At 42.4% G+C, this 17,446-nt stretch overlaps 1 protein-coding gene across 3 annotated transcripts in view; it reads right to left on the bottom strand.

The window, feature by feature from the left end:
* The window catches only part of LOC145337667 (MORN repeat-containing protein 1-like), a 189,933-nt gene extending 176,077 nt beyond the window's left edge, over window positions 1-13,856 (bottom strand). For 2 of the 3 annotated variants that reach the window (XM_080182481.1, XM_080182482.1), the window contains exons 1-3: window positions 13,701-13,772; window positions 2,608-2,679; window positions 481-579 (exon numbers count right to left, since the gene is read on the bottom strand). In XM_080182481.1, the coding sequence (XP_080038607.1) occupies window positions 481-579; window positions 2,608-2,679; window positions 13,701-13,761 (232 nt within the window). In that variant the 5' untranslated portion in view covers window positions 13,762-13,772. Of the gene's footprint in view, window positions 1-480; window positions 580-2,607; window positions 2,680-13,700 lie in introns of all 3 variants that reach the window. The other variant, XM_080182483.1, reaches the window with a different exon arrangement.
* Between the last annotated feature and the right edge of the window lie 3,590 nt (window positions 13,857-17,446).

The raw sequence follows: 17,446 nt of genomic DNA, 5'->3' as shown, positions 1-17,446 counted from the left end.
AAGTCTGCACCAACTCTTTGACAGAGCATCTTACTCAGGTCCTCTTCCCTCATTACCACATTAAACGTGCGATACAAATGCAAGTAATTGTTGAAAAACAGAAGCAGCAGGCAGGTTTGAAACTGCAGCAATTCTAATTCCCAAGCAATCTTATACATAGGATGGAGATAATACAAACAGTCCGAAAACAGCCCAAACATTTAGAAACAAAAAAATTAATAAAAGAGCACCAAGTCCATATAGGAAACAAAAACACTAATAATTTCCAACAGTTCAGAAACACAAAATGTAATAATATAGAAAATGTTTAATCATATGTGGGTGAGATCACTGGAATATAAAAGGCACATAGCTAGATCATTTGCTCAATGTCTTTCAGCTCCTAGTTTGCTAGCTTCTATTTTTCTGAAAGATGGTGGATGTTTAAGCTCATCTGCAAGAGATTATTTTAGTAGATAGCAATGTGAGGAGTTTTCGTACCTGAGGAAGCCCAGTATCGAACACCATTCCCTTCAATTTCCCCTTTCACAAACTCCCCCTCGTAGTAACTGCCATCCTTCATGAGAAGCTTCCCAATACCTAGTGGCCAAAAATAAAAGTCAATCACTGCCTGTCATGCCTGTCAGAGGCAGTGGGTTCAAATCTGAACTGTGCAACCTGTTTACAAATCTCAGAATACTGATAGCAATCAATGACAAAACAGGCAGGCCTTGTTCTTTACAAAGTCAACATTTAAAATTAATTTATTAGTGTCACAAGTAGGCTTACATTAGCACTACAATGAAGTTACTGTGAAAATCCCCTGGTTATCACATTCCAGCATCTGTTCAGGTACACTGATGGAGAGTTAGCATGGCCAATCCACCTAACCAGCACATCTTCTGGACTGTGGGAGGAAACCGGAGCACCTGGAGGAAACCCGTGCTGACACGGGGAGAAAATGCAAACTCCGCACAGACAGTGACCCAAGCCAGGAATCGAACCCGGGTCCCTGGTGCTGTGAAGCATCAGTGCTAACCACTGTGCCATCTGGGTCGGCTTAGAGATAGGCCTGTCGATGAGGGAGAAAACATGTGACAAAAATTGTAACACTTTTTAAAGAAGGAATGTAGGGCCAGAAAATGTCATGATAGGACACAGAAAGTAGCAACTGTCAGGAATTTTTTAGAAGAATATAATCATACAGTATCAGCCACTGCTTTCGTGGGCAGTGCAGATGCCTCTGGGTCAAAAAGCTGTGTGTTCAAAGCCCCACTTCAGAGATTGAGCACTAAAATCTAGGCTGAGACTCTAGTGTAGCAATGAGGGAATGCTGCAGCATTGAAGTTGCTGTCTTTAGAATGCAATATTAAATCTTCTCAGGCAGACTTTAAATAAAAAAATACCATGACACCATTTTGAAAATGAGCATAGAATTTCTTGCCAGTATCCTGGTCAATGTTTATCTCTCATTCAGCATCATCAGAACAGATGAGCTGGTCATTACCACATTGCTGTTGCTGGGAGCTTGCTGTGTAAATTTATTTATTATTAGTGTCACAAATAAGGCTTACATTAACACTGCAATGAAGTTACTGTGAAAATCCCCAAGTCGCCACACTCTAGCGCCTGTCTGGGTACACTAAGGAAGAATTTGGCATGGCCAATGCACCTAACTAGCACGACTTCCAGACCAAGGGAGGAAACCAGAGCACCTGGAAGAAACACACACAGACATGGGGAGGATGTGTAGACTCCACACAGACAGTGACCCAAGCCAGGAATCGAACCCTGGTCCCTGGCACTGTGAGGCAGCATGTTAACCATTGTGTCACCAGGCTGCCCTGCATTAGCTGTGTTCTTTCCTCTGCTACATTAGTAACTATGGGTGGAACTTTTTTCCTATATTTTTTCAGGTTTAGGTGAGAAAAGCAGTGTGTAGCACATCCGAGCAGGCTACTCACACCATATTTTCCAGCACTTGGATAAAAGAATTGCTGGAGGTGAGTCCCACACTGTCATGCTGAGAGGTGGGGGCTCTCTGGCAATCAAAGTAAATCCCCCACCCTCCCCCATGTACCACAGGGAACCTTCTCCCATGCACACAAGGAAATCTCTCCTATCCCCCCCCTCCCAAGGACGAGGAGACAATGCCAAGGGGCAGCACTAGGGCACTGCCTTGGCATGTCTCTCCACCACCACGGGGCTGTAATTACATGTGTGCACCTAGAATCGTCTCTTCACCTAGTTGCTCCAGACCTTTTTGCAAACCTTGCCAACGTGATGCCACATCAGCAAGGAGGGAATCCAAATGCAGGGGGAATGATATAGCAAATAAGTTACTATGCCATTAGCGGGGAAGCCCACTAATGGCATAATAATGTACTTACTTTCCTGTACTTGAACTGCGTTAGATCACTGGCGAGGAGCGGAGATGATTGCATTCTGAGATCTCGTTTTTGGCCTCTCACGGGATTTTGCGCTCATGGTGCCATTTGAACCTGCATTTCCAGGCCTATATTTCAAAACTGCTTCATTGGTTGTAAAGCACTTTCAGACATCCCGGAGTTGGGAAACATATTGAGAAGGAAGCTTTAAGTGAGATTGTTATATCTCAGGGTAACTTACCATGCTTTCTCCCATTTTCCCATTCTCCCTCATACTCAAAAAAGCTGTTTGGATAAGCATACAGACCAAAACCTGGGAAAAAGAAAATCCTAGTTAGTTTCAAAGTGTGGAACTGTATCTATTTATATTGCTAAGTGTGTAATGCCACACATAATCATTACAGGTGTAAAATAATCAAAAAGTATTTCTGTTGTATACAGAATGACACTAGGAAGCACAAAGGGTTAAAAACAATGGAGCTTTACTCACAGGTGTGTGTTGTCTTACATGGCTGCTTCTTAGTCTGTTTCCTGTGCTGGGGACTTATGACATCACTTCTAGTTAAATACATGTGTACAACAAAGCTCAGTAAGCCAATAAGAGTAATACAAATATATAGCATTCCATCTCCCTTAAATTTAACATCCCCAATGAGTTCAACATGAATGATAGTCAATAGGTCAGTCACTACTAATAAGGCAGATGGTCTGGTGGTCATTGCTGTTGGAAAGGCTGATGGCGAACCTCTGGCGTCTTCTTTGCATAAACATCACCAGTGATTAGTTTGACCAGCATTGATCAAAGAACTAGAGGTTGTCTTTATGTCTACTCAGTGGCTGAAGTGTTGCTTTCTTGTACAGTCTGTTGGTGTCAGGGTTGTAGGAAGGTTCAGGTCAGGATTTTTATGGTTGAACCTGAATTCTCAGCCAGCAGCTGGTCTGCATGCCCCCTCCAGATAACACCATCTCTAATGTGACGTTAGTGTAGCTTTAAGAATTTTTTTTTTAATCATGTTCACTGCAGCTATAAGCAGTTTTGGTTTCATTGCTGCTGGACCAGTTGCTAGAAGTCATTTTATTGCTCCTTCAGTGGTGAAATGGGGTTTATTTTTACACTGGGATGTTTTATGACCCTGCATTGTGAAGAAGAAAGTCATGTGTTTTGGACAGTTTTTCTTCCTAGTGAATTTAAGGTTTCATTTTCTGTTTTGGCTGGCTGCAGTTTGAGTTTAGAAGGGACATCAAGCTGAAAGGAAGTGTTTCTCTCTCTCCCTGGTTTTGGAAATTCTGCTGGTTAGCTGAAAGCAAAGCTTCTTATCATCCTGGAGTAGAAAATCTGTGGGTGGTGGCTTGACCAGAGTCTCTCCCTGGTGTTCTAGGTAGCTGTTCTGATTCCAAGCCTGTCTGTGAGTGCCTCAAGAGAACTGTAGCATTCAACCAAAGGACTCAGTTCCAGTATCACGTAAGCATCAGTCTTTGCTCTATTGAACCTGTGAAGAGTTTTTTTTGTTTGATTTTGGATAACATTTGATAAGGGTTATACATTATTTTGGTTGTTTTATTTTTGTTTGTAATTGATAAAAGTTATTGCTTTTTTTTTCCATACATGTTAATTATGGTCTTAAATAATCTTTGTTTGATAAAAGCTTCCTGGTAGGTCATTTGAATCATACCTGAAATTGAACATATCATGCTTATCCTGGCCCAATTCAAAGTGCAAAACCTATGATCCAGGTAAACTTCATAAAAGACTTTTGAGTTTCCTGAATTATAACGTAAGAAACAGAATCAGTCTGTGCAAGGATTGTGGCAGGAACTCACTTCTCCCGAGTAGGGTAATTTCTAGCCAAAACCCCTTTTCCTTGATGGAAAATTCTATTTTTTACTGCCATTTGATCAGTGAATCTTGTTCCCTGGTTGTTCTTAGTGTATGTTTCAATGGTTTGGATGAAATGCTCTGCTCATCCATTAGTAGCAGGATGCTATGGTATGGACCAATTATGCTGAATACCATTCTCTTGTAAGAAACTTTCAAATTCTTGTGAGACAAATTGAGGTCCAGTGTCACTTACCAATTGCTCATGGAATCCAAATCAACTAAATATTTCTCGCTTCTCGATGGTCTTCTCAAATGAAGAAAATTTCATCACAGTGATCTCTGGCCACTTAGTGTAAGCATCGTGTGGCCTTCAAAAGCTCCTGCAAAGCCCATGTGCGCTCATTGCCAAGCTTCTTCCGGCCATTCCCATGGTGCTGGGTTTCTTACTTTTGCACAGGAAGAGCATGTTCTAGCTTTCTCTTCAATTTCCATATCTAATCCAAGCCACTATTTCCTTTGTGGGTACAATTCCACAATGGCCTTCATGTAGCTTCTCTAACACTGCTTTCTCAGTGGTAGCGGAATGATCACTCTGAGTACCCATAGAAGATATCCTGATGGTGCTACCAGCTCCAAGCTTGTGGAGTAGTAGAGTTTCAGGTTAGGTTCGTTCTGTAGTATTTCCTTGTAAAATCAGATCCATCATTTTTGGGAGCACAGGATTGCTCTGAGTGTATTTTCTCACTTGTCTTGGAAGTGACAAGTGCATTGTCTACTTGTTCAAATAGAAAATATTTCCATTTGAGTAGCCTGACAAACTGCCTGGCAGTGGCAATCTTGAAAGTCAATCCGTATTACCATGTAGACTTGTTTGTCAATATTTAATGGTGTAAGCATGTGCAGACAAAAGCAATTCCCATCTTTGCATTCTACTTGCTGCAAGTGATAGAATTCCTGTGCATAGTCCAAAAATGGGTGTTAGCAGATGATGGCCCATCAACAATGTAAATTCTCTCCTGTACAGGAACTGATGGAATTTCTTTATTCCAAATATGATCCCTAATACTGTCCTTTCAATCTGTCATAGTTACTCTCAGCTATGCTCAAGGTTTGAGACACAAAAGCAATGGGTCTTTCTTCACCCGATTGTATGATGTGGGAGGCCACTGCTCCTACACCATAAGGGAATGCATCACAAGCTAAATGTAGGAGTACAGGATCAAAATGCGTAAGAACTTCAGATTTTGATTTGATTTATTATTGTCACATATTGGGACACAGTAAAAAGTACTGTTTCTTATGCACTATACAAAACATACCGTTCATAGACTACATAGGGGAGAAGGAAAGGAGAGGGGTGCAGAATGTAGTGTTATAATCATAGCTAAGGTGTAGAGAAAGATCAGCTTAATATATGGCAAGTCCGCTCAAAAGTCTGATGGCAGCAAGGAAGATGCTGTTCTTGAGTCATTTGGTGCACAATCTCAAACTTCTGCACATTTTTCCCAACAGAAGAAGGTGGAAGAGAGTATGTCAGGGGTGTGTGCGGTTCTTGATTATGCTGGCTGCTTTCCCAAGGCAGCAGGAAATATAGACAGAGTCAATGGACGGGAGGCTAGTTTGCTTGATGCATTATGTTCACAACCCTTTGTAATTTCTTGTAGTCTGGGGCAGAGCAAGAGCAATACCTGCTGCGATACATTCAGAAGAGATGTTTTCTATAGCGCATCTGTAAGAACGAGAGAGAGTCATAGCAGACATGCTGAATTTCCTTCATCTCCTGAGAAAGTAGAGGCATTAGTAGGCTTACTAAACTATAGTATCAGCATGGAGGGATCAGAACAGGTTGTTGGTGAGCTAGGTTCTTGAATCTCCTGACCATTTCATTACCATTGAAGTACTTTGGCTCGAGTGAAGGCATTATTGCATTGATCTGATCACTTGTTTTGACACAAGAGGTTGTGTAATGGTTTCAGAATGGTTGCCAAGTTTGAAACAAATCTTCTGTAATACTTTGGCAATCCTAGGAAGGAACACAACTGGTTAATATTCTAAGGTGCAAGCACCTCTGTAATGGCCTTAACATTAGAAAGAGATCTGCGAAGGCCAGTGGCATCAATCACATGTCCCAAATAACAAACGGAGGATTGGAAGAACTTGCACTTGTCCTTATGGACTCTAAGACCATAGTCTTCCAGTCTCTGAAGAGTGGCATCCAGGTTTCAGAGACGATCCACTTAATTTCTTCCAGTGACTATGATGTCAGCCAGATCATACTGGACTCTGCTCAGTCCACTCAGGATCTGATCCACTGCTCTTTGAAATAATGCAAGAGTTAAGGTGGTATCAAAGGACAATCGCCAGTATTGGAACAAGCCTTCATGTCACAATTGCCAGAAGTTCTTGTGACTTATTACCCACATTTATCTGTAAGTATGCCTGGTTCAGGTCAATTTTGCTGGGTTGTTGGCCTCCTGCCAATCCTGCAAACAAGTCTTCAATGTGGGATAACGGATACTGTTCCGCCCGTAACACTGGATTAATGGTGACCTCGATGTTTCCGCAAATCCTTTTAAATCCATCCTTCTTGATGACTGTAACTATTGGCATGACCCATTCACTAATGCTGACAGTTTACAAGACTCTGATCTTCATGGTGACTCAGTGGCATCATGGTTACCACCGCTGCCTCACAGCACTAAGTTTGATTCCGACCTTGGGTGACTGTGTGGAGTTTGCACATTCTACCCATGTTGCATGAGTTTCCTTCAGCTGATCCGGTTTCCTCCCACAGGCCAAAGATATGCAGCTTAGGTGGATTCGCCATGCCAAATTGTCCCTTAGCATCCAAAGATGTGTATGTTAGGTGTATTATTCATGGGAGAATGCGTGGGGTTTAAAACGGTGATGGAATAGGTTGGGGGGGGGTGGGGGAATGGTGAGTTGGCCTGGGTGAAATAGTCTTACGTAGAGTCAATGCAGACTTAATGGGCCAACTGGCTTCCTTCTGCATTGTAGAGATTCTATGATTTACAAGTCGTTCCAAATTAGCTTCTGCCTTCAGCCTAAAAGCATATGCTACAGGCATGCATTTTGCTTCACTTCCTTCTTTTATTTTCAATCTAATGGTTATACCTTTCATGCTCCCTAAACCTCCATCAATAACAACTGTGTGCTTTTTAAATTTTTTGTCAGACATGATTCTCTCCATTGGTCATGATGTCGACTTTGGCCCAGTTCAGCTGAATCTTCCTAGCTACGTACAGCCCATCACTGCTCAATGGTTGCCCTTTACTACATGTAGAATCCAATCTGCTGTTTTCCCATTAAATTGCACAGCTACTTCCATGCAGCCCTTCAGTGGAACCACTGTATACACCTTCAGCTATATCTTTGATAGGCTTCAAGGGAAAGTGTTTATGTTTCTCCTTGTAAATGCCTCTGGCAGAGCGAGATTGCTGTCCCAGTGTCAACTTCCATCCCTACTGGCTGTCCATCCAACAGAGGGGTGACCCAGTATTGGTGTGTGACACCAACAATAGCTAGCACCTTCCGTGGTAATTCTTCCTCGGACTGCGAATCTCTGTTTTTCTTGAGCCTTTTGTACAGCATGAACATTTTGACTTTTGTTCTGTTTAAATGCTGCCTTGGTTTGTACTTGTTTCTTATTTTTACTTAGAGCTTGCTTTACCTTCCAGCAGGAACACTCAATGTGTCCTTTTTCCCAAAGCTTTGTCTACTATATTTTTACATCAGCATTTAGCTGCATAATGCCCTAGCTTTGCACATGGGTGACATGTACAAATTTTGAGGTTCCGGGGTGTCAATTCAGCTGTCATTTTGTTCATTTGACTACACAAACTCAATTGCTGAGCTTCCTTCACACCCAGCTCCATAGAAACAGCAAATTCCATGGCCTTAAGGTTATTCTTAATTAGCAAATATTTCTGAGTTGCTTCCACATGTGGACCACAGATGAATCTGTCCCAAATAGTATCATTCAGCACATGTTTAAATTCAATATTCTGCAAGCCTTTTAAACACAGTCAAATTGACTACCCCTCCTCTTGGTTTCTTTTGTGAAATCTGCAATCACAAAGAGTTTTGGAGAAAAATGTGCTTGCAAAATATTTACAATTTGTTGACACATTTTAACGCCTAGCTTCTCAGGTTGCACTAAACTACAGAGGAGAATGATATTTTTCCCGTCATCACACTCAGGAAAGTGGGCACTTTAATATCTTCAGCTATTTTGTTTGTCTGTGCAAAATAGTCAAAACTCAGTATCGGAGATCCATCATTTCATCAAGGGGTCCCATGACAGCAAAAACTCCTGGCATTTTTCTACTTGCCCACATGCACAAATTGTTACGTGCCTCCAGCAGACCCAAATGACACCAATGACGTGGAGCTATATTTATAAGAGCCCTGATATTCTGGCACCTATTGACACTAGGCAGAAAGTTACAAAGAGGAGATTCACTTGAAGTTTAGAAAATGGTGGCGAGATGCTCTGGCCCCTCTTTTGCCTGGGCAATTCCTCAATTTCAAATGATATTTCTGTCCTACTCTTGGGACTGCTCCAGGGCCTGGCCATTAACAGATTCAAGCAACAAGCAGCTAAAGGTTCTTCGGTCCAACTGCTTGCTTCTGTTCCGTGATTATGTCCACACCTGGGTCACTTTGAGAGCAAGCACACGGTCTCGGCTGGTACTCCTGAAGCTTCTACAAACCAGATGGATCGGAATGCATTATCGATATGGTAACAACATTTTCATTTGATACATCTCCTTTTCTTTTAATTATAATTTTAATTTGATTAGCTTGCTTTAAAAGGGGACATGTTTGTGAATTTAAATTTGATTTCTATTGATGACATCAGTGTCAATGTAATTGCCATTTTAAAGATTGGAAAATGATGAAGGGGTTTCATAGACTGGAGGGGGAAGAAATATTGCAATGAAGAAATTGTTGGAGTATGATTTTTTTAAATGTGTTATTGAGATGCAGGTAATCTAGCAAACCCATTTTAAATTATAATAATTGTAATGATTTTTAACCATCAAGTGAGGTTGGTAGACCACTTCAGAGATCCCATTCGCTAAAAGCAACGCCCACATAATAATTCAATTTACAGTCAAATCCTTCCTAGAACTGGCACAAATTTACCAAATTGATTAAATTCAATTTCAACTTATCTCTTTCAAGTGAGGCAGGAAACTGAGACCCACCTAACATATTGGTGGGGACAAGATGCCTCATGCACTATTCAAAGAACCTGCAGCACAGTCAATATCTCTCCCTCAACTATTACCACCTTAAACAGAACAACAGGTTATTCAGATCATTCATGGCAGGTAGGATCTTGCTGTTACTATGATCCTAGGTTAGTCCCCGAGTTTGGTAAAATCTGGTTACGGATCAATAAAGTAGCCAAAATTTGAGATTCAAGATACTGACTTAAGTGAATTAAGTCATAAGACTTCACTGTTTTTGAATTTAAAAAATAAACTTTACCTTGCAGGGTTAAAAAAAAATTATCATGTCTATCTTATACTTTTATGTTCAGGGTTAATAAGAGATGCTTGAGAATTAACAGGCAAACTATGGTCAAACATACCGCTCAATAAAGAGCAGATGTGACTAAGACAGAGTCCATGGATTTTAACCAGCCATCAGTAAACAATTTTTGTCAACCAATCTCAGTGACATGCTGTGTCTCTCATGAAGGGGTCCAGTCTTCACCACCGAAGATCTAACCTGGGAATTGTCTCGAAATGTCACTCCATCTCAGATAGCTTCAACAAAGCCACCTCATAGGATTTCAATTTCACCTCCTGAGATTCCATTCCCCTAAATTCCCAATGATGCCCATAAACACCATATTACAGATATAACTTCACATCTTTGGCTGCACTGAATAGAACATTATTGCTCCAAAGGAGTACTGTTGCCCAACGGCCAGCAACGGAGTCACCGGCCCTTGGCTACCTTCTTCATCTAAATCGGCCTCATAAACATTTTTCTGTTTAGAACCTGTTTCTCTGCTCCCCTCCTTTTAATTGGGTTCCCACACTATTTTTCTTCTTGCAAATGCGCAACCCATTCCCAGTTTGCACATACACAAAAGCTCCGAGGTCAGTCAAGAGTTGAAGTTCTCAACTTCCGCTCTCAACATTAAAGTAAATTTGACTTTCGTAACACTGTGCACAAGTTTGCTGCTGAATTTGTCTACATTACATTCAAAATGTAATCACTTTTGTTAAACACTTTTGGGGTCGGGAAGGTTTGGGGTTGAGTATGGCATGTGGACACGGTGGGCTGGAGGTGGTGGTGAGCTACCTTTTTGAACTGCTGCCGTCCATGTAGTGTGGATACAACTATATTACTGTTCGGGAGGGACCCAGTGATAGTGAAAGAACGACAATATATTTCCAAGTCAGGATGGTGATTGGCTTGGAGGGGAACTTGCAGGTGGTGGTGTTCTAGTCCTTTTGATAGTAACAGTTATGGCCTTGGAAGGTGCGGTCTAAGGAGGCTTGTTGAGTTCCTGCAGTGCATTTTCTAGTGCATCACTGCTGCCACTGTGTGTCAGTGGTGAGGGGAGTAAATGATTGAGGATGGGGTACCAATTAAGTGTAATGCATGATCCTGAATGGTGTTGAGCTTCTTAAGTGCTGTTGGAGTTGCACTCATCCAGCACGTGCACAGTATTCCATCACACCCCTGGCTTGTGCTCTGTCGATGGTGGACAGGTTTAGCAGAGTCAGCAGATGAGCCACGTACTGCAGGATTCCCAGCCTTCTACCTACTCTTGTAGTCACAGTATTTATCTGCCCAGTTGAGTTCAGTTTCTTGTCAATGGTTGTGGTAACTTGAGATCACAAATAAGGAAGTTGAATGTGTTGCTTAAAAGAAGGAACTTCTTTATATCAATAAGTAACAAAGTTTAACAATAACACCAACTCAGCGGAACAGTAATATCTACGAAAACAGGAGCAGTACTAAAACAGATCTTGCTTACAGGTCATCTTCTTGCAGACTGCAAAAATTGCTAAAACCCACACATGCTCAGAAGCCTCAACAGATGCCAGTAAAATAACTACATAGGAGAAAGGCTTATAAGAACACTCTGTGCTCAAATGATACTCTGTAACAATCGTAACCCCCAGGATGTTGATAGTGGAGAATTCAGCAATGGTTGTGCCGTTGAATATCAAAGGGCAATGGTTAGATTCTCTCTTGTTGGAAATAGTCATTTTCTGACATGTGTTTGTGGAAATGTTACTTGCCACGTGTCAGCCCAAGCCTGGATATTGTCCAGGTCTTCCTACATATGTACATGGACTGCTTCAGTACCTGAGGAGTGACATTATTGAATCATCAGCAAACATCTCCACTTATGATCTTACAATGGAAGAAAATTCATTGATGAAGCAGTTTAAAATTGTTGGGCCTGGGACACTACTACGAGGAACTCCTGCAATGATGTTCTGGAGCTGAAATGATTGATTGACCTCCAACAACTATAACTATCTTTCTTTGTGCCGGGTATGAATCCACTAATGACTTTAATAAGGCCCACGATGTGGACTTCTTAGAATATGAGCTCCCTGAACAAGGTATTAATGGTTTGTTCAATCAGGGAGCCTTGTATGTGTACATAATATGGAGTGTCAGGGTTACTGGCACTCCAGGTTTATGCTCTTTACAAAGAAGTAGCTGTCTGAGTGTTGGTTACTATGCAAATAAATCTAAATTTGGTGAAGGGACACTAGAATTGGAGGAGTTATTTTAACTCCAACCAACAGAGAGATTTCCCTGATTCCCATTGGCTTTAGTTTTGTTAAGGCTCCTTAGTGCCATTCTCTGTTAAATGCAGCCTTGATGTCAATGACAGTCACTCTCATCTAACCTCTGGAGTTCAGCTTCTTTGTCAATGCTGAAGAAGAGGTGAAAGGTGGTCAGGAGCTAAGTGACCCTGGCAGAATACATAATGAGCATCAGTGAGCAGGGTATTACTACGCAAGTGCCACTTGATATCAGTGTCAATAGCACCTTTCTTTGAGAGCAGGTGGAGCTGTGATTTGTTGGGTTGGATTTATCCTGATGTATGTGCACAGGACATAGCTTTTAAATGTTTAGTTTAAAGTTTATTAGTCACAAATATGCTTACATTAACACTACAATGAAGTTACTGTAAAAATCCTCTAGTCACCACACTCCAGCACCTGTTAAGGATACAATGAGGGAGAAGTTAGCATAGCCAACCAGCATATCTTTTGGATTGTGTGAGGAAACCGGAGTACTCGGAGGAAACCCATGCAGACACAGGGAGAATGTGCAGACTCCGCACAGACTGTGCTTCAAGCAGGAAATTGAACCCAGGTCCCTGGTGCTGTGAAGCAGCAATGCTAACCACTGTGTTTCTGCGCTGCCCTGGGCAATTTTCCACATTGCCAGGTAGATGTCAGTGCTATAGCCCTTGAGAAGGTGGTGGTGAATTTCCTTCTTGGCAGCATGGCAGCACAGAGGTTAGCACTGCTGCCTCACAGCACCAGGGACCCAAGTTCAATTCCAGCCTCAGGTGATTGTGTGGGGTTTGCACATTCTACCCATATTTGCATGGGTTTCCTCCAGGTGCTCCAGTTTCCTCCCACACTCCAAAGAAGTGCGGGTTAGGTTGATTGGCCATACTAAACTGCCTCTTAGTGTCAGGGGGGTTAACAGTGTAAATATGTGGGGTTACAGGGATAGGGCCTGGGTGGGATTGTTGTTGGTGCAGGCTCGATGGGCTGAATAGCCTCTTTCTGCATTGTTGGGATTCTATGATTCTTGAACTGCTGCAATCCATGTGGTATAGATACACCCACAAAGCTGTTAGGAAGTTCTAAGATTCGGACCCAGCGATAGTGAAGGAATGGTGAAGGGTAGAGTGAGTGTTTAAAATTTAGGATCGAGGTACCACTGTGACATAGTGGTTAGCACTGCTGCCTCACAGCACCAGGGATCTGGGTTCAATTCCTGGCTTGGGAGATTGTACAGAGTCTGCATGTTCTCCTTGTGTGTGTGGATTTCCTCCAGGTGCCCTGGTTTCCTCCCTGTCCAAAGATGTGCGAGTTAGGTGGATTGACCATGCTGAATTGCCCCTTAGTGTCAGGGGGATTAGCAGGGTAAATATTGGGGTTATAGGGATAGGGTCTGGATGGGATTGTGGTCAGTGCAGGCTCAATGGGCTGGATGGCCTCCTCCTGCACTGTAGGGATTCTGTGATTCTAGAGTTGGGGTTCAGGGTTATAGTTCATGGTTGAAATTAGAGTAACTGGTTCGAGATAGGATTGTGCTGGGGGTTATAATTAGCGTATGCAATATTTTTAAAATCATTGACAGCATATTGTCAATAGCAATAAAACTGTGTGGACCAGGCAGCTTGGTCAAACTTTTACCCGGACAGGCACTGCCCCTTTACCCAGCCGGCCACTCTGTCCCTTTACCCGGGACTCTCCCGCTCTCACCGTGCCGCAGTTGCTGCTTCACTTCTCCAACATAACGACCTGAAGCGGAAGGCATCTCCATCGCAGCGCGGCCCCGGCACCAGTAACGTCGCCTCCCATTGGTCCAGCCACCGGCACCGTTGCCGTGGAGAACCCACCAATCGAGATTCAGGGTTTCCACCGAGTCCAGTTCCTCACTCCCCGCCAACGACCAGCAAGGTGGGCAAGATAGTCCCCAGCAACTGGTCCTCCCAGCAGCCGGTCCTCCCAGTTTTTGTGTCCTCTTCAAGCCATAATCCATTCTGCTCATACCATGGGCAGGAATCTCACACTGTCCCCCCCACTGAGAGTGTTGGAGCTGGGGATAAAATGACGGTGACTGTGATGGATTTGTACAAACATATAAATTAGAAACAAGTTTAAAGTTTGAAGTAGGCCACTTGGCTGCTTGAGCCTCCTCCGCTATTTGACAAGATCATGTCATAAGATGTGGCCTCAATACCACTTTCTTACCATTTGATTCCCCTTGTCAATCAAGAGTTAACTCAGCCTTAAAAATATTCAATTCCCCAGTCTCCACAGCTTCTAAGAAAGAGAATTCCGGAGACGAATGTCCCTCTGAGAGAAAAAAAAATTCCTCTCATCTCTGTCTTAAACAGACTTCCCTATTTCTAAGTTCTAGTCTCTCCCGCAAGGGAAACATCCTTTCGGTATTGCTGAAAGACCCCTCAGGATCTTAAATGTTTCACTGAGGTCACTTGTTAATCTTCTAAACTCCCATGGATACCAGTCAATCCATTAAACCTTTCTTCCTAAGACAATTACTTCATCCCAGGAATTAGTCAACTGAACCTTCTCTGAGCTGCTTCAAATGCAATTATATCCTTTCCTAAGCCCAAAACTGTACATAGCACTCTGAATGCAGTCTCACCAATTCCCTGTATAAGTGCAGCAGAACTGGAGTAGGATGAGTCTTAATAACCTCCTTCTCCAGCTTCCTGTGTAGTGGAAATCTTGCGCCAAGGATGCAGGGTTGCCAACCCTCCTGTATTGCCCAGGAATTAAAGAATAGCTACTGAGATGTTGCTGGGAGAAAATCAGGCATTTACAAAAATGAAGTCTACAACACTTTATGTTTATCTGTAAAAATGTTGGAAACTGGAAGAAAGTCAGTTTGGGCTGAGAGGTCGTTTGATAAAATCTCCAGGCAAACGTCCAAATACAGTCAGCAATGCTACAAGGAAATCATGTGACTGCTACATTTAAGCTTTGGTTGGCCTCAGCAGTGTCTGCTCCAAGTGCAGGACTCTGTATTTACTGGCTGAAGGAGCTTGGATCCAGACTCCAAGTAAAACGCTTCTTGTGAGTCCCAGATCTATCCTGCTCCTTTACGTCTCAAACTCTGACCTCCTGCTCGCCCAGTCTGGGACACCAGAGGTTCACAATTTGACATTTGTTGAACATAATTCTTTACCGTCTTATTGACAAACTGTGTGTGATCACTGTGCGGAGGGTACAGAGATTCACATGGATGTTGCCAGGGATGGAGAATTCTAGCCAATAGGGAAGAATCAATAGTCTGGGCTATTCTTGAGAACAAAGAAAGCTGAGGGGAGATTTAATTCAAGCATTTAAAAATTATGAGGAACTTAGAGTGAATGAGAAAGATATATTTCCCTTCGCAAGAGGTCAATAGCTAATTTTAAAGTTATTAGTGGAAGGATTAAAGAGGAAATGTCTTCGCAAGGGAAAAGTTTATTTATTAGCGTCACAAGTAAACTTAAATTAACACTGCAATGAAGTTACTGTGAAAATTCCCTAGTCGTCACACTCTGACACCTGTTCAGCTAGGACTCACTATCAACTTCTTAAGAGGAACTAAGGATAGGCAACAAATCCTGGCCATTCTGGCAATGTCAAATATCATAGAATCCCCACAGTGCAGGAGGAGGCCATTTGGCCCATCAAGTCTGTACCAACAACAATCCCACCCAGACCCTACCACTGTAACCCCACATATTTTTTAAAATTTAAGTTTGTTTTTCAGTGTCACAAGAACCCCCCCAGTGGATTTTCAACTTAGCATTTGATGGATTGGCTCCAATATTGACTAATCTCTTTCAAGCATCAATCAACACTGACTGAATCAGGGGCAATGTTATCAAATTCCTTAACCTGCAGAAGATAAAGAATGGTGTGTGAGATAGGGAATCTTCCTCTTCTGGAGTTATCACAGAAACATAGAAAATAGAAACAGGAAGAGGCCATTAGGCCCTTCAAGTCTGCTCTGCCATTTGTCACTATCATGGCTGATCATCCAACGCAATAGCCTAATCCTGCTTTTACTCCATAACCTTTGATCCCATTCACCCCAAGTGCTATATCCAGCCACCTCTTAAAAACATTCAATGTTTTGGCATCAACTACTTCCTGTGGTAATGAATTCCACAGGCTCACCACTCTTTGGTGAAGAAATGTCTCCTCACCTCTGTCCTAAATGGTCTGTCTACCTTGTATCCTCAGACTGCAACCCCTGGTCTGGATTCCCCCACCATCGGGAACATCCTCTCTGCATCTATCCTGTCTAGTCCTGTTAGAATTATATAAATCTCTATGAGATTCTCCCCTCATTCATCTGAATTCCAGTGAAAACAATCCTAACCTAGTCAATCTCTTCTCATACATCAGTCCCATCATCCCTGGAATCAGCCTGGTAAACCTTTGCTGCGCTCCCTCGAGAGCAAGAACGTCCTTCCTCAGAAAAGCAGACCAAAACTGCGCACAATACTCTAGGTGTGGCTTCACCAAGGCCCTGTAGAACTGCAACAACACATCCCTGCTCCTGTACTCAAAACCTCTCACAATGAAGGCAACATGCATTTGCCTTCTTTACTGCCTACTGCACCTGCATACTTACCTTCAGTTACAGGTGCACAAGAATACCAAGTCCTGTTGCACAGTCCCCTCTTCCAATTTACAGCCATTCAGGTAGTAATCTGCCTTCTTGTTTTAGCTTTCAAAATGAATAACCTCACACTTACCCAAATTATACTGCATCTGCCATTGATTTGCCCACTCACCCAATCTGTCCAGATCATTCTGCAGGATCTCTGCATCCTTGTCACAGTTTACCCATCCACCCAACTTGGTATAATTTGCAAACTTTGAGATGTTATATTTTGTTCCTTCATCCAAATCAGCAATATATATTGTGAATAGCTGGGGTCTCAGCACCGATCCCTGCGACACTCCATTAGTTACTGCATGCCAATTTAAAAGGACCCACTAATTCCTACTCTATGTTTCCTCTCTATTTTCTATCCATCTCAATACACTTTCCCCATCCCATCCTCTATGGAGTGCCCCGGGGAACTGTGTTGGGATGTTATAGTCATCTTAACATACATAAACAACTTTGCCAATAAGTTAAAAATAGGGTGCAACTATTAACAGATGACCGTGTGTGATTTATACATCACAGAAAACTCAAGATCATATCAATTTATGCAAGATAATCTGAAATTGCAAAAATGACAGAACCAGGGGCATTCAATGCCAGGAAATGCTTCGTCATTTGCATGACCAAGAAAAATAATCTGCTATTAGATAGGTTTAAGTTCTGCAGTCAAATCCTCCAGGTAGATACACAACCATGTCTGAGAGCTCATCTCAGACCCAATCTGCAATGGGGTTCTACATTCAGCTGCTAACGTCCAAAGGATTCCAGGCAAGGAATATTTGACATTGCGATAAAAACGTCAGAATTT

This window comes from Carcharhinus amblyrhynchos, unplaced genomic scaffold (assembly GCF_965287045.1).
Source record: "Carcharhinus amblyrhynchos unplaced genomic scaffold, sCarAmb.v2.hapA scaffold_56, whole genome shotgun sequence".
Lineage (NCBI taxonomy): Eukaryota > Metazoa > Chordata > Chondrichthyes > Carcharhiniformes > Carcharhinidae > Carcharhinus > Carcharhinus amblyrhynchos.
This window is presented reverse-complemented; position numbering and strand designations above follow the sequence as displayed.